Raw genomic sequence first — 21,182 nt, forward strand, 5'->3', positions numbered from 1 at the left:
TGGTGTACTGCTGTGGTCTCGTGCGCTGGGGTGCCATGTTTCTTTCCTGCAGTGTCACGTGAGGGCAGTGATGTATGTAATGTTTTTTTTCCACCAGGTTGCGGTGGGGGCCTTGTTGAGCTGATTGGCCCCCGCTCTGGATGTTTTCACCCTCTTTTTTTCTTCTAGGAGGACCCTGTTGGCCTGCTGGTGTCTGTCCTGGAGTGGTGGCGGGCGGACCTTCTGTTCCATGCCATGTTCCTGCGGCGGGTGCCTCCTGGGGGTGCCGAGGTTTGTGCTGGGGCCTCTTGCTTGGGGTGCATGTGTTCACGCTGTGCTTCGCCCCATCTTCCTTAGGGGTGTCCTGCTGCTGCCTCTGGGTGCCCCGCGCTGCTTGCTTCCTGTATGGGCTAGGTGGCGGGTGCCTCTGTGTACCTAGGGTCGCTCGGACGTCCTGGTGCTCTCTGGGGCTCCATGTCCGCGCCCACCCCACCTGTGATGCGGGGGTGTCTGGTTGGTGCTGGGCGGTCGGACGCTGTGGTTCCTGTGCTCCTCTTCTTGGTCTGCGTGGTTCGGGTTTCTGTTCCTGGCCTGCTGCCTTGCCGCTTGCCCCAGCTCTCGTCTGTTTTCTGGCTTGGGGCATGCCGGGGTCTTCTCCCTTTGGTGCTCTTCTTCCGGTGGTGCCCCTGCTCTTGGCCACTCGTGCCTGTGAGTTCCTTTCGGGCTCTGTTGGTGGGTTTCCTCTCCAGTGAGTTGTTTGCTGATTCTCTGTGCTGTTGGCTTTCGCTCTTCTGTTTTTGGCCTGCCTGGGGTTGGCGTGGGTTCCTTTCGCCTCTGTGGTGGCTGGTTCCTTTTCGCTGGCTCTGCTTTTGCTTGCTCCTGGGGTTCCCTGTGTTGTTGGGGTTTTCCTGCGTGCTTGCTTGCGCCTTGCTCTCTTCTGCATGGCGTTCCTCTCTTCTTCAGCGACGGCCTGTGGGGGGTGCATTCTGTTCCTCCTCTTCTTCGGGCTGCCTGCCCCGCCTGGTGGTGAGTCGGTGTTCCTGCTCCTCGGGCCGATGCGGGGGTGGGGTCCTGTGGGCTCCCCTGGTTCCGGTTGGCCTGCCATGCTGTTCTCCCTCTGTGGCCGTGCCTCCGCAGCGGGCTGGCTGTTGTGCCTCTGCTCTGCTTGGGTGTCCTGGTTCTTCGCTTCCTGGCTTCTGTGTGGTTGGTCGCCTTTGGGGCTCCTGGTTCCTGGTCCTGTTCCTCCCGTCCCTTGGGCTGTGCCTGGTTCCGCTCATGGGTGCTTGCCTGTGTCTTGCCGGGGGCTCTTTGGGGTGGTCTGTCCCCTCTGCCCGCGCTTGGGTGGCTTGTGCTGCCTTGGGTGCGGCTGTTCTGATTCAGCCCTGCCTGCTCCTGTCCTCGTCTGTTCCCTGCTTAGTGCCTGTTTGTGGTGCCTGCCTGGGTCTTCCTGTTGGTGTGGGCTTCCCTTGCTCCCGCTTGGGGCTTCTGGTGTTGTCCGGGGGCTTTTCTGTGTGCTTGGCCTGGCTGCTTCTGCGCGGGCTCCCCCTGGGCTGGCCTTTGGCTGTATGTAAATGTAAATGTATTGCGACTTATATAGCACACGTATCACCCGAAGGCATCAAGGCGCTTGCCTTGGGAACCCGTCCTGGCTTTTTCCCTCTGAGATAACCCCTACTGGGTATCCCCAGGGTGAAAGCCAGGCATCCCGCAGCGGGTGGGCCGCCGTAGTGGAGATTAAGCAACTATTGCCCAGAATTGCAGCGTGGGACCCCATGATTAGAATAGGCACCGAGGCGAGAATTATCGAGTCCGTGGACATTTTTGGGCTCAGGACCCTGCCGCGTCGGGAATTGAACCCTGGTCCCGGGCCAGACCTCTGCATCAGGGTCTGCCGCTCTAATCAGTGAGCCACACTCCTCCACTGTATGCCCCTCCTGTTTCTGCCGGGGTGCCTGCCTGGTTTGTTCCTGGCTGGGGCCTCCGGGCTGCTGCCGGTTCCTGTCTTGCCTCCTGTTCTCCGGGTTTGTGTGCTGTCCCCGTGCTCCACTGTCTGCTCTGTGTTGTGCTTGGTCGGGCTGGGTTGGTCCCTGCCTGGCCTTCTGGGGCTGCTGGGGGCTGTTGGCTTCCGGGTCCATCTCCTGTTGGGGGTGTTTGCTCCCTGGGTTGTTCTGGTCTCGTCTGGTTCCCTTGGTGGGTGCCTGGCTGAGGTTTCTGCTGCTGCTTCCCGCTCCTGCTTGTGGTGCTCCTTTTTGGCCTCTGCTATTCTCTCTTTGGATCCTGGCGGGGTGTTCTGCAGTTGAGGCCGCTTCTGGTGGTTCCTTCTGGGCCTTCTCCTACTGTTGGTTCTCTTCCCAGGCTTGTTTGCCCTGTGTTGTGGGCCTGTGTGGGGTTCTGTGGCTACGGTTCTGCCGGCTTCTTGCTGGTTGTGTGTGGCTTCGGGCTGTGCCTCCTGGGTTTTCGGGCTGTGCTGTCCCATTTTTTGCCTGTTCTGGGGGTTTGTTGCCGGCCTTTTCCGGGTTCTTCCTGGTTCTGTGGTCCTGGCTCTCTCCTTCCTCCCTTGCTTCCCCGGCTTTGTTCCCTGTGTGGGTCTGTTTGGTTGCCCCTCCCTCTCTAGTTGGGGTGCTGTTCTGTGGTTCTCGTGCCTGTGCGGGACCCTCCCCCCTGGCTGCGGGTTGTCTGTGGTTTCCTGCTGCTTGGTCCTCTCCTCTCCTTTGGGGTTTGCTTGGGCCTGCTGTTCCTCCTGCGTGGTTGGGTTGCTTGGCTCTGGTCCTGGCTTCCCGGTTCTGTTGGAGTTTGTTGGCCTCTTTTTTTGTGGTTTGCTTGGCTCCTCTCCGGCGTTGCTGGGTTGGGGCATTGTTCTTTGTGCTGCCCTCTGTGCCTCGTTGGGCGTCTGCTGGGTTTTTCCCGGTTGCTCTGTGCTCCCTTCCTGCCTTGTGTTCCATCCCTTTGGGGTTGGGGTATTCTGGGCTTGTGGTTGGTTTCTCTGTTCCCGGTCCGGTTGGGTGTTCTTTGTTGCTGGTTTCCAGTCTTGTTGGCCTCTCCTTGTTTGGTGGGCTTTCGACTGGGTTCTGGGGTTTTTCCCCGTCGCTGTCTTTGGGTCGGGTTCTCTGTCCTGTTCGGCTCCTGGGTGCTTGTTGCTTCCTGGGCCTCCTCGGCGGGGTTTCCTCCTCGGGTCTCTTGGGCTCGTCTCCTTTCTTTTTGGGGGTTTGCCCGTGTTTCTGGCCTGTGCTTCTCCTTCCTTTGTGGGCTGGGTGCTTGTGCCTGCGCTCTGTTGGCCGTTTCTTCTTTGGCTTTCTTCTGGGTTGTCTTGTCTTCCTGGTGGGTCTGCCTGGCCCTGTGTGCCTTCCTGCTGGTTCTGGCCTGGGCGGTCTTCTCCGGTGGGTTGTTTTGGCTGGTCTTGGTGTCCTGGTCCGGGTCCCGGTTGCCGGTTGCTCGGGTTGGCGGCCTCCTTTATTTGGGGCCCTGGGTTTTTCTTTCTCTCCGGCCCTTTTCCCTGCTGTCCTGTTCTGGGTTGCGGGCCGGCTGTTTCCTGCGGTCTTCCTTTCCTCCTTCTCGGTACTCCCTTGGGTGGCTGCTTTTGTTGTGGTTTCCTGGGTGTGCTTGTGCGTGCGGAAGGCCGGGTTTCTGCTTTGGTATTCTCCACTTGTAAGTATGAAGGTGTCGAGGACGGAGGGACCTGGGGGTAATGTCCTATTACTTACCGGTAATCTTCATTACTCCGGGCCCCGTAGTCCTCGACACCTTCATACGCCCCTCCCTCCCTCCCGGGCGACTGGCCTTCCTGTTTGGGCTTGTTAGTACAGGAGGTCTGCTGGGTAAGTACTGCTTATGTACTCCCAGGGGGAGGGGCAGTATTAGTGTCCCAGCATTCCTCTTGTTTTTTTCTGTCGGGAGATGGTCATCTCCACTTGTAAGTATGAAGGTGTCGAGGACTACGGGACCCGGAGTAATGAAGATTACCGGTAAGTAATAGGACATTAAGAATCTCCTTCGGAAGGTATAGAATAAAGAGCGCCAAACCATTCGACAAGGATAGTAGGCAGGGTCATATGGAACTCTGCACTTTAGGGAAGCCATTGACTTGCTTAAACAAGTGTCATAATTAAACAAGACAAAGAAAGTGTGAGAAGTAAGAGAACAGGATGTGGAAGATTTAGAGCAGGATAGCGTTTCCCTTTGAAGGTTAATCATGTTTTCAAAATCCTTGCTGGTAACATCACAAGCTCTTGAAAGGAAATAATCAAAGGGTTCAAGCAGGAGAATCAGAAAGTGTTTTGATAACATGGAAGTTAGATTTCAGGGAATCAGACACCTCCAGAATTTTGGCTGAGTAGAATACTGTCTTACAAGGGTGGAGTATGCTTTTATGGCTCCTTGGAACAATTGTATATAAAACTCAGAAGTCCTTGTCAGAGAGGCAGTGGCAGGCACGCTCTGCTCAGCATGCATTTGTTTTCTTGAGGGCTTAATCAGACTTAATCCATGTGACAGCTTCTTCCAGAGAGTTTAACTAGGGAATGTCAGAAAAGAAATGATGCCTGCCACACTCATAATCCAAGACTAGAATGCGGAATATTGATCAGAAACAGTAAAGGAAATCAGAGATAAAGGACAACATTTCATAGTTTCTGACTAGGAAGGAGCAGAGGCATTTGCCCAGTACTGCACAATACATTTTACTCTTAATGGACTAGGTTTAAACATCTGCAGAGTGATTTTATATTGGATTACAAAAAGATGGTCTGGCCATAGCATGGGCTTGGCCCTTACATTATTAACATTGAAGAAAATGTCTAGTTTTTCATTGATAATCAAATTATTTCTTTCCAATGCATGCTGAACTGCAGAGCGGGTATTTATATATCCTAGCTATGGAAAATACATAAGGAGCAGCTTACATGATTCGCCTTGTGAACTGGAAGGACTAGTGGAAAGGTCAGGCTCGCCCACAGAAGTGATTTTAGGTTTTGTAAGGTCCAGGTATGTAGCCTCCCTTAGTTTGAAGGCATTAGGGCAGAGGTTAAAAAGACCATGCAAGAGTGGGCAAAGGCAGTATGACCCAGCCAGCTCCAGACAGCCCAGACAACTGTAGGCACCCCTTAAGCACACCGGCAGAGCAAACACACCAATGTCGGCTTAATTTAGCCAATGTAAATTTTTTGTTATATTAAGTTAATTGATTTTAGGGGCCGAACGGTGATGGAGTGAGACACTGCCCGACCGTACTCCCTGGCTGCTGTTCGCTCAGGCTTGCTATACTGCAATTACCCCGGCACAACGTAGTCCCCCAGAGTGCCCTCAAGCAGAGCAAATCCCAACATGCGCAAGATAATTGCTGCACAAGCTGCACGTAACCGGAGAATCACAGTGAGTGCCAACAGCCCCGCTGTGTCCCTGCGCTAAGATGGCAGTGAAGCCGGGCCACGCTGGAAGAGGAATGATGATCCCATATTCTGGACCACGAAATGAGGGCCAAAATCCTTTGCCTCAACCAGCAGGGAGCTGCCATCACATAAGCCTCCTCCCCCCTCCTGACATTGGTACCAGGGAGAGGAAGAAATTGGACAGTGGGGACAGAAGAGCCCCGTCCACAAGGTCTAGACGTCTCAGCCATGCAGGCTGCAGCTGGCCTTTGCTGCTTCCAGCTGAGCTTCTTCATAGCGAGCGCCCCAATGGAGGGTTAAAAGGCCTGGAACATTGAGGGCCATCCATGATAGCATACCTAGAGGACTGGCTACAGGAGGTGGTGGTCTAGAGGGGCTGTCTATTTTCTATGCCCTGTAGAGGGCGCAGAGAGTCCCAACGCGATCCCCTCAACCAGTAGGCTTTCCACGCACAGTAGAGGTCCAGTGACTATCTCGAGAGAGCATGCTGAAAGAATCATCCACTGCTAGTTTATTAACAAAAAACAATGTCCCTAGAACAGAGAACAATGAATTCCAATAAATATAGACTCAATAGTTCTATATTCAATGTCCAGCCGGACAGTTTAATTTCCGATGTAAAAAGTGCATAAAAGTCAGGTGTGATACAAGTGGGACACCAGCCGGGCCCCAACTAACACACTCGAGGAAGGAACAAAGAAAAGAATTTTAGGCAAATTAAGGCAGTCTGAATATCATAAATTATACACAGACAATCCAAAATACACACTTATGCAAATAATAATTCCAACAATAAATAAGCATTTGGTGTATAAAAGTCGACGACGTTTCGAACCCTATTTTGATTCAAGGTTCATCTTCAGGACAACACAAGATTGCCTAACAATTAAATATACAGAATGCCCACACCGGGAGCACCGGATTAGGCTCAATGGTGCGCAAAATATTTAAGGAATGGCAACTCCCGACAGCCGCAAGTGCATGGCGCAGGTAACCGGGTAATTCAGTAAATAAAAGAATACGGGTCCTCAATGGGGGTCCTCGTAGTCCGTGGGAACAGCCTCACTCTAAAGTTTCCATTTTTCTGAACTTCACGGCCAGAGCCCAAAAGCAAAGGACCTCATACATGTCTCTAAAAAAGGCTATTGAGATCCAGGGAACTACAATACACGCTGCTCTTCCCTGCTAAACTGTGGATTCATGTGGCAGGAAGGACCCATTTCTTTTACAATCCCCTGGAGGCCTAAGACTGGTTAGACATTTGTAGGAGTGCAGAGAAGACAACGGAAAAATGGCATGGCAGACAGGGCAGCAACCCAAGAGAAGATGTAAAAAGAGCCCTGAACATATACTTTTTTTCTATGAAACGTGTGTGGAGTCCATTTGTGGTGTCATCATTGGGTTACTGAGAGCGGGGTTGAAAATACTTTACACATTTGCCTTGAAGATAAGCCTGGCTGCTCGTGCAAAACTACAGAGGGGGTGAGCAGGGGCTATCTGAGAAGGTGTCTTTCCTTTCCCTGAATTAAAAGCAAGGGTCTGTCTTTGGACTAAGGCACCTACCCCAGCCAACTAGAGACCCCGGTTGTAACAGGGCCTAAGCAACCAAACCCACAAAAATTAAAGTGAAGACAGAGCAAAGAAGTGCGGCCCTAGCTGCCGCCTGGCTCTGAAACACTAACGGAACCTTTGAAGAGCAGAAAGGCTCGGAGTGGGAGGGTAACACCATGGCAGACTCTGAGAGCAGTGCCCTGCTGCCGAAAATCACCCAGTCGACTGCAGATGAAATAATAAGATGAATGCTGCATATCCTGATGTGAGAGTCTACAGTTTCTTTGGACTGGTTGACTGATTGTGCGATATTTCAATAATAGCATTCATGCGTGGGGCCAGGTGGGGTAGTGGACCTGGGGGCAATGGCAAGCTTGATGCACATGAACTGCGGTTGTACTCCAGATTCCCCCTGAGAGCTCGGGTAGCTGGGGTGCTGCCTATCCAGTTGTTTAGGGGGGTCTAACTACAGACTCACTGTTATGGATAGGTCTATTGGTTTGGACAGGGTGGCTTGACTCCTTAGTCCAGAGTAGAAGTTGTTGGGGATTGTTTTAGTAAAGGCAATGTTTGGCTGGGTTAGATCGCTGCTCATTGTCGGAGACTCAGGAAGTGACAGTTGCAGAAGACCCACAAATGTGGCATTGGTAGATGGGAGTGTTGGTATTGTAATTGTACTTGATGACGATGAACGTGCTAGTAATACAATGGAATGTGAGAGGCCTAATTAATAGCAGAGAAAGTGCTATAATATACACACGTATCTCAAACATCAGAAGGCTCAGGGAGCCTTCCTACAGGAGATGTATGTGATCAGTTCGGAGGGCCAAGCCCCGTAGAAACGCCTGAGAGGTGAAGTGTATTACCCCACATACTCTGCAATTGCGTGGGGGGTCTTGCTATGGATACCCACAGGGTTCCCTTCAAGCCCCAACTGGAAATTGTGGACAAGGAAGGGCGCTATATACTGCTGGTGAAAGAGCTGGACGGGACAGATGCAGGATTCATCAACATATATGCTCCGAATGTGGACCAGTGCAACTTTCTGGATAGCCCAGCTCCATTGCTTGTCAGTTCTCCATTGCCCGCTAATTGTGTGTGGGGGGTTACAACTCTGTTGCAAACTAGATAGATCACACACACACGCCCTTGCCAGCACAGACCATCATAACATTTCCTGGGGTTTCGGGAGTTGATGTCGCAGTGGGATCTAGTTGATGCTTGGAGGGTGCCCTACTGCCACAAAGCGGAATATTCCTACTACTTGGATGTGCATGCCCTACATGTGCTCATAGACAAATTCTAATGCAATGCACCATCGCAAGTAAAAGTGTTGGCGGTGGAGTGCCTACCCGGAATACACTTGGACAACAACCCCTTGCTTTGACCCTTAATTGACACACCCCTAGATCCTTCATTCTGAGTTGCAAACCTAACTCTGACTACTAGAAGACACGGCTATCTGGGACACACAGGGGTGACCATTGATGCTTACTTTAATGAAAACAAGAGCACTGTTATATACCAGCTAGTGGAATGGGAGGCATTAGAGTTGGTGTTGCCGGGGAGCGTATAGTGACAACATCCGGAGTCAGAGCACAATTAAATGTGGATATACTCAAGCAGGAAGTCCTCCTCCATCATTTGGAAAAGACCTTGGGAGAGAACCCTACAGGCGAGGCTAGATTGTGTGAGGAGTTCTTACTGATCTTCACTGAACGCATGTGGGGCTATGATTATCACACATACCTATCTAACACACATGGCGAATGGTACAAAGCTGGCAGCCTGCTGGCATAGCTTGCTAACCCAGACAGTAGGGGCTCCCTGATGTTAGCATCAAGAGCATGGGAGGTGCAGTGGTCCACCCACAGATGGAAATGAATAACACATGTTTGGAATAAAATAAACAACTGTACGTATAGGGTGCAGCCCATAGGGATCAAACGATACTTGATTATACTGTCAGTGTGCAGAGCTGTTGCAACTTCTAATACCAGAGTCAAACTCATTAAGGAGGCCATCATTGAGCAGGAGGTTAGAGGTTCTCTCAGGGACATGGCATGGGAAAGGTACTGGGAACATGTGGAATTCCCATTGAATTCTGTGTGACTTATGCCACTGGGCTAGTCCCCTGCTTAACTGTTTAACATGGTTAGTGAGGTTGGGTGATCCATCTGTGGAGTTCGTTGGCTGCCAGAGTTGGCATCGGTCCTGGTGGGTGGAGGAGCGCGGTTGAGGACGGAGTTGAGGTGCTCCCGGTGATCATGCTCCAATTCCTGCGTGGGGGCGTGGTGTAGGATTGTGTGCAGTTGGTTTCGAGAAGGAGAAGTGGACGCAGTTGTGGTCAGTCCAGAGGGGTTGCATGGTGTGGCTGCAGTGAATGTTGTTTCCTCCTGCGCAGATGGGGTCGAGGTTGTGTCCTGGCATGGGGTTGGGGGAGGTGACGAGCTGACTCAGTCTGATGTTGGCAAGGTTTTCGAGGAGGGCGGTGGAGTTGGGGTCGCTGAGGTTGTCAAGGTGGAAATTCAGGTCTCTGAGAAGTACGTAGTCTGTGGATGCGAGGGGGTGGGGTGCGATGAGGACTGTGATGGGAGTGGTGAATGTGACGCACGGTCCGGGTGGTCTGTAGGTGAGGGTGACGCGTAGAGTCATTCTGGAGTTGATCTGGATCTGGAAATGGAGATGTTCCATGGGGGATGAGGAGTCGTTTGTGCTGGCTGTAGTGAATCAGAGGGAGTTTTTGTGTACGATGGCAAGTCCACCTCCAGGGTGGTTGGGGTGGTCCTTCCTGTGGATCTCGTACCCATCGGTGTTGAGGAGGTCCCAGATTTCTACTGAATGTCTGTGCAGGGAGCGTACATTGAGGAGGATGCAACTTAGGGGTTTGGGTCGAGCTGGCATCCGGTGGGTTGGAGGTGGCAGTGGGGGTCCGGAGGTTGGTGAAGGTGCGGTGGCAGTGTTGGCAGGAGAACTGTCCTTGTGTCGTGTTCGGTGTTGACAGCTGGCAGTTGTTGTTTCTTCCGGGGTTGAGGGCGTGGAGGGTTGCTGAGTCATAGTGGCGTTGGATCGGAGGACCAGGGTCCCTGGTGCTGGTTGTGGACGATTGCTGATGGGATTGCCTTTGGCATGTCTTTGGCGCACCAGCAGCGTGGCAATGCAGCAGCTGACATTAAGTAGGGGTCGGTAGTGGGAGAGCAGCTAGAAGGTGGGAGCGGGAAGATGCAGGGAGTGAGGGGCTGTGGGGGCAGCAGCGGTGGGGAAGGGAGCGATGTGGAAAACCGGTAAGTGAAAAGGAGGCACAGAAAGGGAAAAAAGACACAATAAAGGCACAAAGAGACAATGAGGCACAATAAAACACAGAGAGAAAAAAGAGTAAAAAGGCACAGAAAGGTATAGAGGGGAAAAAAGGAAACAGAAAAGTCACAAACCGGGGCACACACACACAGGAAAAAGCTACAGAAGACTGGCAGAGCGGACCAGCAGAAGAGCACAGCTCTCCCAAAGGACCACCAGGGTTGAGGTGCAGGCAGGAGCCCGAGGGTGAAGGAGGGACTCAAACACCTTACCTGGAAGGCAACAATGTTGCTGCACGAGGGGAGAGCAGTTTCCCTGACCAGAAGGTCAGAGGTCTTGCTCACCCTGTCATGCAGCGGCCGCCATTAAGTAGAGGTCAGGGAGAGAGAGAGCAGCTGGGCAGTGAAAAGGAGGCACAGAAAGGGAAATAATATACAATAAAGACACAAAGAGAAAAAAGGAACAGAGGGAAAAAAGGCAACAGAAAAAGCACAAAACGAGGCACACACGGACAGGCAAAAGCTACGAAAGGCCAGCAGAAGAGCAAGGCTCTCCCACTGGACCACCAGGGATGAGGTGCAGGCAGGAGCCACCACAGACCTCCACTCCACTGCTCTTCTTTTTTTTAAACTTTTTTTTTATAAACTCTTTTTATTAAACAAAGAGAATCGATACCATGCATACAAGTAGGAGGAATAATGTATCTTTACAGTATAATTACATCTGAACATTAAATCATACAGTTGGTGACGAATGAATCAGGACTGAAAGTCTTACAGGTTCCTCTAGGAAGGGGATCACAGGTGGAGCACAAATGTCACCCCATTTATTCCAAATTGCAGACCACTTTTTGGGGCACCCATGCGCTGTGTATACTGTCTTCTCATGAAACATGCACCAGTCCATATCTGCTTTCCATCTAGTGAGTCAAGGCGGCATCCCAGCCCCCCAGAGCTGGGCTATATTCCTCTTAGCCAGCAAAAGGCACAATGGGACCCATGTTTTGTCCTTGTTATTTAAGTCTATGTGTTCTCACACATTTAAGAGACAAAGCTTGGCTTCAAGTCGAAGGCTTACCCTAAGAACCTCTTTAATTCACTCATGTATTCCCTGCCAGTAACTCTGGATGTACCCACAATCCCATGAGATGTGCCTGAATGTGCCCTCTTGCCCACATTGCCTCCTGCAACTCCCATCATTTGCCCTTCCAATGTCGAAAAGCCAAGACCCAGACACATACACTCTAGGGAGAATCTTTAGCTGTACCAGATGCAGCCTAGAGGAAATCGCAACCTCTCATGGGGAGGAGATCACTTCCTACCATTCTTCATCGTCCAGCTCTAGTCCATCCATCACCCACTGTTCCCTAATCAGTATGAGGGAATCGGGCGTATTGTTAATTAATTTCTTATATGTTAGGGAGATCACTTTTGTAGGCAGATAGCCATCTATGAGCTTGTCTTCCAATGGTGAGGACTCTGGGGGAGAGGCACCCCTGGGTAAATAGGCAAGCAGGGCATGCCTTACCTGCAAATAACAGAAATACTCAGTATCTGCTACATCGTACTCGTTCTTCAGGGAGGCAAATGACACCCCCCCTTCCATAGATCTCAACTCTTTCAAATCCCGATCCAATCCCATTTGTCAAAGCCCCTCGAAGTCTCCAGGGTGCCTAGTTTTTCAGCGTCCCACAAGGGAGTGGCGAGTGCGAGCTTCTGTTCCCATCCCAGGCTTCGATTCGCTGCCCGCCAGACTTGCACTGAGTCTTTGGTTGGCCCTTTTAATTGGAACTTGTGCGATGTAGAGTAGAGGGCCCTGTTGTAGTTACCCCTCGGAAGCACCCATTTGTCCATTCTATACCCCGGGTCCTCCCAGCATCGATATGTGCAATGGTTGATTGCGGCTAGGTGAGCATCCCAGTAGTATTTCCTTATATCGGGAAAACCGATCCCCGTGTTGTATTCGCCCAAAGCTAGCTTCTACAAAGCTATTCGGGTCTACCGTCCCAAAGGAGTTCCCTCTGAAGACCCTCTACTTCCTTAAAATAGCACGTAGGGATCAGGTCTTGGTAATTCTGCAAGGCGTAAAGGTAGAGCGGAAACAACATCATTTTGAAGAGTGCTGCCCTGCCTAGCAGGGAGAGAGGGAGCGCCCTCCAATGTGCGATGTCTCATTTCAGTCTCCGAAGGGGGGGGGGCAGGTTTTGGTCATATCGGGTCTTGTGGTCCGCCGAAATGAAGATTCCCAAGTACTGAAAGCCCCCTATAGCAATCTGAATTGCACAGTTTTTAGGCTGGCATGGAGGATCACCATTGAGAACTTACAGCAAGGATTTGGCCCAGTTTATTGTATAACCAGAGTATCTCCCAAAGATGGCGAATATAATGAGGACTGCATTGAGCGATGACCTGGGGGAAGCCAGATACAATAGGATATCGTTCACATAGAGGAAGAAGCGGTCCTCCCAGGTCCCAGACCACTTGAGACACCTGATTACCGGGTCTCTGCCGATCCACGCTGCCAGGGTCCCAAGGGAAAGAGCAAACAGCAGCGGTGACAACGGACACACCTGACGTGTTCCGGGACTCTGTGTAAACACCTCAGATTTCTCATTGTTGACCACTATTTGCACCAAGGGTTCAGCGTACAATAGCCACACCCAACCTATGAACCCGGGCCCGAAACCCATCTTTGCCAGGATTGCGAATAGGTATGACCACTCGATAGTGTCGAACGCCAGTGTGGCGTCCAACGAGACCACCACTGTATACTCATAGATCGTGCTGAGTCTCACCAACATCCCATGCAATCTCCTCAGGTTCAATGCGGTGTCCCGGTTGGGCATCAAGCCTGATTGGTCAGGGTGTACCAGCTTACTAATAACCTGCAAAACAATAGAGGTAGTAGTGTTTCCCAAGACAGGGAAAGGAACCGCACAATCAAACGTTTGTACTAATTTACATTGATAGTGGTATAGTGTGACAAATAAAGTTCTGAAATATAATAGGGGTGCTCGTCTGGCTCGTAGGCACCTACTACCAGAAGATGCCAATTACACAACAGAAATTTTTCGCGTATAACAATTGATTAGAAATAAGCCTGTGTACTGCACACCATCCATTTGTCTGAAATGTCCAGGGTTCAAAGAGTTCCCAACCGCTCCTATATGTTCATTCCCAAAGCAATGTTATCATTCCATGGTGATCAGTCAATACTCCAAATCGTCAGAGGTGAAACAGAGCCACACTAGGTAATTGTTCTCATTGGATGTCAATTTATTTTCTGGTGGTTGTTATATCCATCACAAAAAGACTGCCATTATGCCAACACGTGTTTCGTCTTTCCATAGACTTTGTCAAGGCAATTGGTAAAGACGATCGTTCTTGACAATGTACGTCAATTCGCAATAGTTTCCTCGTGCTTCTGGTTGCCAAAAATCCACAACCTTTTTCAACATCTACTTCCCAATAACTTCCTGGGCACCAGTATTCTGTGTCCCATTAATGTTCCTGTCAAATACGCTATCTCAAAGTCTGTACTGATTACTCTCATGAAGTTATCGTCAACTATTATTGAATCTCTGGCAGGAACCTTATATAAGGGGGCTGTTCAAAGTTTCTTTCAAGTAAAAGAAGTATTGAAAGTCCTGTCAGTTGCACAAGGACCCTGCTCCAATCACAAGCAAACTGAAATACTCAGGGAAGGAACCCTGATACGTTCCGACCCATATACAACCGTGGCGTTTCCTTAAAAAAAACTTCTGTGTCCCTGACCGCGTCGCGTGTAGGACAGTCGCAGCGCTGTCCAAGTTTAAACAGGACTTTCAATACTTCTTTTACTCGAAACACGTGTTGGTATAATGGCAGTCTTTTTGTGATGGATATAACAACCACCAGAAAATAAATTGACATCCAATGAGAACAATTACCTAGTGTGGCTCTGTTTCATCTCGGACAATTTGGAGTATTGACTGATCACCATGGAATGATAACATTGCTTTGGGAATAAACATTTAGGAGCTGTTGGGAACTCTTTGAACCTTGGACATTTCAGACAAATGGATAGTGTGCGGTACAAAGGCTTATTTCTAATCATTACTAATAACCTGGATCAAGCGGCTCGCCAATAGTTTGGCCAGGATCTTGGGCTCTGTGTTCAGTAGGGAAATGGGTCTGTGGGATGAACACCTATCTCTGGGTTTGCTGTCTTTGTATATTGTAACTAGAGTTGCTACACTTTGGTCCCGGGGAAGCAGACCCACTTTCCTGCTTTCTTCAAACATTACCCGCATATGCGGCGCCATGGCGTCCGGTTTGAGTTTGTACAATTCAATCGGCAGGCCGTTAGGATCCTGCGCCTTCCCAGGTTTGAGATTTCTGATTGCGTGTGTGATCTTATCATTAGTTAAGGCGCTATCTAGGGACTGCTTTTCCTCTGGGGTCAGGGTTGGGTGTCGGCTGTCTGAAAGCATTGCTCATGAGTCTTCCTCAGACAAGGAGGAACTCGCCCGGTATACCTGACAGTAATGCTCTACAAATTCCTTGTCGATCGCCTGTGGATCTGTTATTTTCTCGCCGCTAGCATCCCTGAGTTCTGGTACCAATCGACTAGCCAATTTCTTCTTGTCCAGTCATGCTAGGAGCTTCCCGGCGTTATCGCCCAAGTCTTATATCCTGCCCTGCCTAACATTTTGGCCATATCAGTAGGCAGTAACTTGTACTCTTCCCTCTTGAGATTGAGCTCATGCGTTATCTCTTCTATGGCTGCTCCCGGACTCTCGTCCTCCAATTGGAGGATGTCTATTTCCAGAAGGACCAGGTCTTTCACCTTCTCTTTTCGCACCCCTGCAATGAGAGAGAGTGCCTGCCCCCTCAGCACTGTCTTGAACGCTTCCCATATGATTTGATGTGAGTTCACAGATCCTACATTGTCCGCAAAGTAGTTATCTATGGCCTGAAGCAGGGCCTTTTTTACCACTGGGTCCCGAAGATACCAGGGGTTGATCGGCGCGACCTTCCCTACCCTTATTTCATGTAGGACTGCCTCCACCCAGATAGGAGAGTGGTCTGATATACCCCTTGCTAAGTCATTTCTACTGGTAGGCAATATAGTTTAAGAGTCCTTCGTCTGGAAAAGCACAAATTCAGAATTTAAAACATAACATCATTGTTAGGGGTTCTCCTTAATAATGAGAATTGTTTTCTACACAAATGAACCCTTTTAGCAAGATTAGGATAATGAAACACTGGGCAGAAAAACATATAGCTCTAACATATGCTTGCAGTTTGCATGCAGCTATTTGATGACAGTTAATAGCTCACTGTTCTATATTATGATTTTGACTTATAAATGACAAGTAACAAAAGGAGCTCTCTTACAGAAGCAGTAACCGACTGACCTATTTACATTATATGCACTTTGTTATCTACATGGTGCACGTTCTTAGCAGCAGGCAATTTTAACCCACTAAACAAACCTCCGGTCTCTTTTCCAGAAGACATTAATCACTGGAGTTATCTTGACATTTTAATTGATGTCTGAAAATTGCTAGAGGCCAGGAACGAGGCAGCAGGCGCTTTTAAAATGATAATATACTTGAAAAAATGACACCCCCACGTCAGCGCCCGGTGCAGTGGTACCAATCGCACCACCCTAGATGCAGCCCTAAGACTTCCCCCCACATCTCAGAACCAAAGAAACAAATCTGTGTAAATCAATCAAGGATTGCCAGCCAGCCCAAAACTCTTCAATGTCTACATTAAGCCCCTCACGAATGTCACCACAGGCCACAGCATCAACATAGTATCCTACACTGACGGTACTCAGCTCATCCTCCTATCCCTTACTGACTCAACCAGCACCACCAAAAAAGACTTCGGCAACTCCATGAGCAACGTCTCTGCTTGGATAAAAACCAACTGCCTCCAGCTCAACACAGGCAAAACTGGGGCAGTCCTAATTGCAGCAACAGCCACTCCCCCTGGGATGCCTCTTGGTGGCCCTCCGAACTTTGCCCCCACCGACCCCTGCGGACCATGCCAAGAACCTTGAGATCATCCTGGACACAAACCTCTCCATGAGCAGACAGACCAATGCCATCTCCTCATCATTCTTCCACATTCTGCGAATGCTACGCAAGATTTTCAAGTGGATCCCACTGACCACCAGACAAAAATTCACCCAGGCTCTTATCACAAGTAGACCTGATTATTGAAATGCCCTCCACAACAGAATTACAGCCAATGTCTTACTTTGACTCCAAACCACCCAGAATGCCACTGCCAGACTCATCCTAAACATCCCGTGAAATAACCTAATCTCTGCACACCTTAACAATCTCCACTGGCTCCCAGTCCAGGAAAGATGTAAGTTCGAGTGGCTCACCCACACCTACAAAGCTCTCCACAACTCCAGTTCAGCTTACCTAAGCTACGACCTCAACTTCAGCCAACCCACTAGACACCTTCAATCTGTGTCCCAGTCAAGAGCACACCTCTCTGACAACAAGAAGACCAGAGGTGGAGGACATTCCGCCTCATATCTCGCAGCCAAGATGGAACGACCTTCCACAACAACTCAGACCCTGCCTCTTCCCCAAGGACTTTCAAAGGAACCTCAAGACAGGATGTATGACGATACATCGCAAACTAAAACAACGCGTGCTTTTACAACACGGTTTTTAGTTCACATGTACCTTTACAAAGCATGTTTTACACCGGATGGCATTAGTTCGCATTTCCTCTGAAATGCATACTAAATGCGTTTGCAACGGACTCCATTTCCCCTCATGTATTTACAATGCAAACAAACATGACCCTACCCCTACGCACTGTCTGTCCCCTTTACATGAAACACTACCATACCGGACCTGCTTACACAACGCTAAACCCTAAAGCCTAAACCAATACCATACACTACAACCCCCTGACACTACCCTAAGCCCTAAAGTCTAAAACACTAGCATACACTACAACCCCCTGACACTACCCTAAGCCATAATGCCTAAAACACTAGCATACACTACAACCCCCTGACACTACCCTAAGCCCTAACGCCTAAAACACTAGCATACACTACAACCCACTGAGACTACCCTAAGACCTAAAGCCTAAAATACCTGCACATGCTACAACCCCCTGACACTACCCTAAGCCCTAAAGTCTAAAACACGAGCATACACTACAACCCCCTGAGACTTCCCTAAGCCCTAAAGCCTAAAATACTTGCATACACTACAACGCCCTGACACTACCCTAAGCCCTAAAGCCTACACTACTACCACCTGAGACTACCCTAAACTCTAATCCCCCTTACCTCTCTCTCCTCGTGGCCGTCTCTGCTCCGATTTCCTGTGTTCCGGTCCCGTTCCCAGCATCGCCGTCTCTGTCCCTGTTCCAGCATTGCTGTCTGTGCTCTGACGCCATTACATCACATTCGTTTTAAAAGCGCATGCGATGAATTGGCCTGCGTTGTAATTTTTATGCGTTGTTACGTCGCATGCGTTGTAACGCATGCGACGTAACGGCATGCGTAGTAACAGCCGCATTGTAATGGCTGTTTCCTTCAAGACATGGGTCTTGCAGACGAAACAGGCATGATCTCCTCCTTTCCCCTTAGGCCTGCCCTACTCAGTGCCTGGATACCCTCATGGGTGATTAACCACACTTCATAAATTCACATAACCTAACTGATTAAAAAGCTAGGTTTTCAAAATGTTTCTAAACAGGAATATGGTAGCTTCAGAGCATAAATGTAAAAGCATGCGATTCCATGGATTAGATGTTTGTAGAAAAAGTCTTTGTCACTATTAAAGATTGACCTGGATTTAGAAATAGATAGCCTGAAGTGGGCAGCAGAGTGAAGATTTTTGACAGGAGTATGCCAGGAAAATGAAAATTCAGATATTACAAAGTCCAATGGGTGGCCCTGTGCACTATAGTCTTAGACTTAAAGGGTAGTTCTATTCGAATAGGTAGCTAATGGAGTGATGGATCCAGTTAGAGGTGCTGGGCCAGATTGACTGAGATGTGAGATAAACAGGGTTCATATAGTCGAGTCTTAATTGGATTAAAGCCTTCGCCATATGAGAGTAAATTTAAGAATCTAGGAAAGGGTTTATTATTTTCAGTACCCTGGGCTGAGCGATGCAGCTATTGCCCGCGTTGGCAGCCTGTAAGTTCGGCAGAAGGAGACTCGAACATTCTCAAATGTCTTGCAATGTATACAAGACTGGGGCATCAATTGAAGACAGCTAGCCAGGAGGCATTATTCAACTGGTCCATTCATAAGGGTTAGAGTAGAACCTCAGTTTTAGAAGAATGAAACTTAGAAAAATGAGCAGTCATCCACCAACAGATGATTGCATCTCTCCCTCTCACTCATTTGCTGTAGCAGTCTCTAAAGAGGAAAGGGAAAGATACAACGAGGGAGAATCAAAAACAATTAGCAAATTTAGAGAAGAAAACAAACAAAACAAACGGACATAACTCTAAAATTAAGTAGCCTAAAACTATAATCAAATCAATAAAATGGATGTAAAGAAAAGTGAGAAAAAATGGTTGGCAAGTGCCAAACCATGTTCATGCCCGTCAACATGACTTTAAATAAAAGGTAAGTAAGAAAATAAAAGAAGCAATCATACTTTTTCAATAATGATACAAGTGAAACCAAACTGCGGGCAAATCTTCCAACAATTACATTGAGTGGTACATTCACCCCTTGCTCTAAAGTACGCCAGCAAGCATGGCTCCTTACTTTTCCAAGCGTGGCATAGCAGCAGGTCTTCTAGCTCCAGATTTAGACTTCACAGGCTCTGAGGAACATCTGCCAGGGGCTGTTGCAGGTACGGATTAAAGCAACCTTGATGCAGGGTACAATCAGCTTGGGCAACATTCACTGTGTTCTTGTAGGAAACAACATTCATATACGCCGTGGCTTCCATACATGTCACACATATGTGTTATCACACAAAATACACTCGGAAGGTGAAGGAGCCCAGTTACGATGAAAGGACGCAGTAAACCCTCCCCCAGGAGAACAGGTAAAAAGGTCTGTTCCTGTTACGTAATCAAATCAGTCAACATCAATCAATCAGTGGATATATATATATATCTAGCGACTAATCATCCGGTGGGGCAGTATCCAGGCGCTGGGGCTGGGGGAGCTCAGTCGAATAGCCAGGGCTTCAGAGCCCTTCGGAATTCCATTAGAGAGGAGGAGGTTCATAGCTCTCTATCACTCCATAGCCTGCTTTGGTGCCAGTAGCCACTCTTCACTTTGGATGGAGATACATATTGGTAGCTACTATAGCCTTATAGTCCACTGCCGGTTGTTAAAGGCCCTGAAACCAAGTTATAGGCCCGAGCCAAAGGTCAAGGGCTATAATGAGGGAGAGGGCATTTAACAAATCGTACAGAATGAGAGTACAATGTTCTACATTCAAGAAGAAACAGAAAGACAAACATTGGAATGTTGGAGCAGAAGGCTCATACCAGCCATTATAAGCCCTGAGCCACTTCATTGTCTCCTTTGGAGCTCCCAATATTCCAATGTTCTAATACAGTCAGCAACAAATATCCAGAGATAATCTCTACTGTGCTCAAATATGTAGAGTCCTCTGGGGAAAAGTGCAGGATGTACCAGAACATTTCCAACAGTCATGCTTAGGAGAGGTAACAGAACAATGCGAGAACATTCATGCCTAGGATGTCATCACGAGAAGGTGGCAGGAGAAAACACACAAGATGGTGCCACCACTGAGATAGGAGCATATTGAGAAGAGACGTGCGCTCAACCCTTAATAACTGCCATGAAATGAACATCTTGGTGCAGAATGAACCATTTTACAACTGTAGGAGTTGCACATCCTGGCACCTCTAACTCTGCCAAAAACACAGTTGATGGACAGAATGTAGAACAATGTCATACATTCACCCCAGTACAAGGATCTGGGCCAAAATCCATCGTTTTTTGCACCCCACACCACCCTGGGTTAGACACTGGCTATATGCAAATCAGCTCTGACCCTGTGCCTCATGGGAACAGTCCAGTCCGAACTACCAAGCCATGTCTTTCCCAGACCGGAATCAAGCATCCAAGGACCGGTTTCTGGCTATCAGCCTTCATCAGCCTGGATAGCTTGACTCCAGTGGTGTGGAGAGCCTGGGACTCACGTCTGAGCATACCCAGCCCACTCGGGGTGAAAATTGCAAAAAACACAGTTGATGGACAGAATGTAGAACAATGTCATACATTCACCCCAGTACAAGGATCTGGGCCTAAATCCATCGTTTTTTTGCACTCCACACCACCCTGGGTTAGACACTGGCTATATGCAAATCAGCTCTGACCCTGTGCCTCATGGGAACAGTCCAGTCCGAACTACCAAGCCATGTCTTTCCCAGACCGGAATCAAGCATCCAAGGACCGGTTTCTGGCTATCAGCCTTCATTCAGCCTGGATAGCTTGACTCCAGTGGTGTGGAGAGCCTGGGACTCACGTCTGAGCATACCCAGCCACCCGGGGTGAAAATTGCAAAAAACACGGTTGATGCCTCCATTTACCTGTGCTTGCTCCTCTCTGTCCAGTTCTTGATTTACATAGATATTTCCTGCAGGATCAACTGCAAATACACCCTTCGCGAAATCCCCCTCCAGAAGGTAATGAACGTTGTTGCTGTTCCAATTCACCTAGAATAAATGGAATCAACTGAATTATTATGAACTGTAAAAATGCAAAAAACAGAAATAAGGCTAAAGTAAATAACAAGCAAATCTTGGCATTCAAAAAGAGTGGTATTCCCATAAAGACTGTATGTTCCCTCTTGTCGACTGTCAAAGACCCAAAGTGTGATTCAGACATGAAAGGTTTGCCAACCACTCCAGGACCTGTGCCCAGCTTGCCATCCTGAAAGTGTGGCCCACGCAGATGATAAATCGTGAACCGAGCGTGCCTGTGTTCAGGTTGGCGCTG

At 49.0% G+C, this 21,182-nt stretch overlaps 1 protein-coding gene across 1 annotated transcript in view; it reads right to left on the reverse strand.

Annotated features, from left to right (window-relative positions):
* CDH16 (cadherin 16) overlaps positions 1-21,182 on the reverse strand; it is a 755,818-nt gene that overhangs the window by 536,869 nt on the left and 197,767 nt on the right. The window contains exon 8 of the mRNA XM_078671187.1: positions 20,774-20,899. Within this exon, the coding sequence (XP_078527313.1) occupies positions 20,774-20,899 (126 nt within the window). The remainder of the gene's footprint in view (positions 1-20,773; positions 20,900-21,182) is intronic.

The sequence above is a fragment of the Lissotriton helveticus genome, chromosome 12, assembly GCF_964261635.1.
Source record: "Lissotriton helveticus chromosome 12, aLisHel1.1, whole genome shotgun sequence".
NCBI lineage: Eukaryota > Metazoa > Chordata > Amphibia > Caudata > Salamandridae > Lissotriton > Lissotriton helveticus.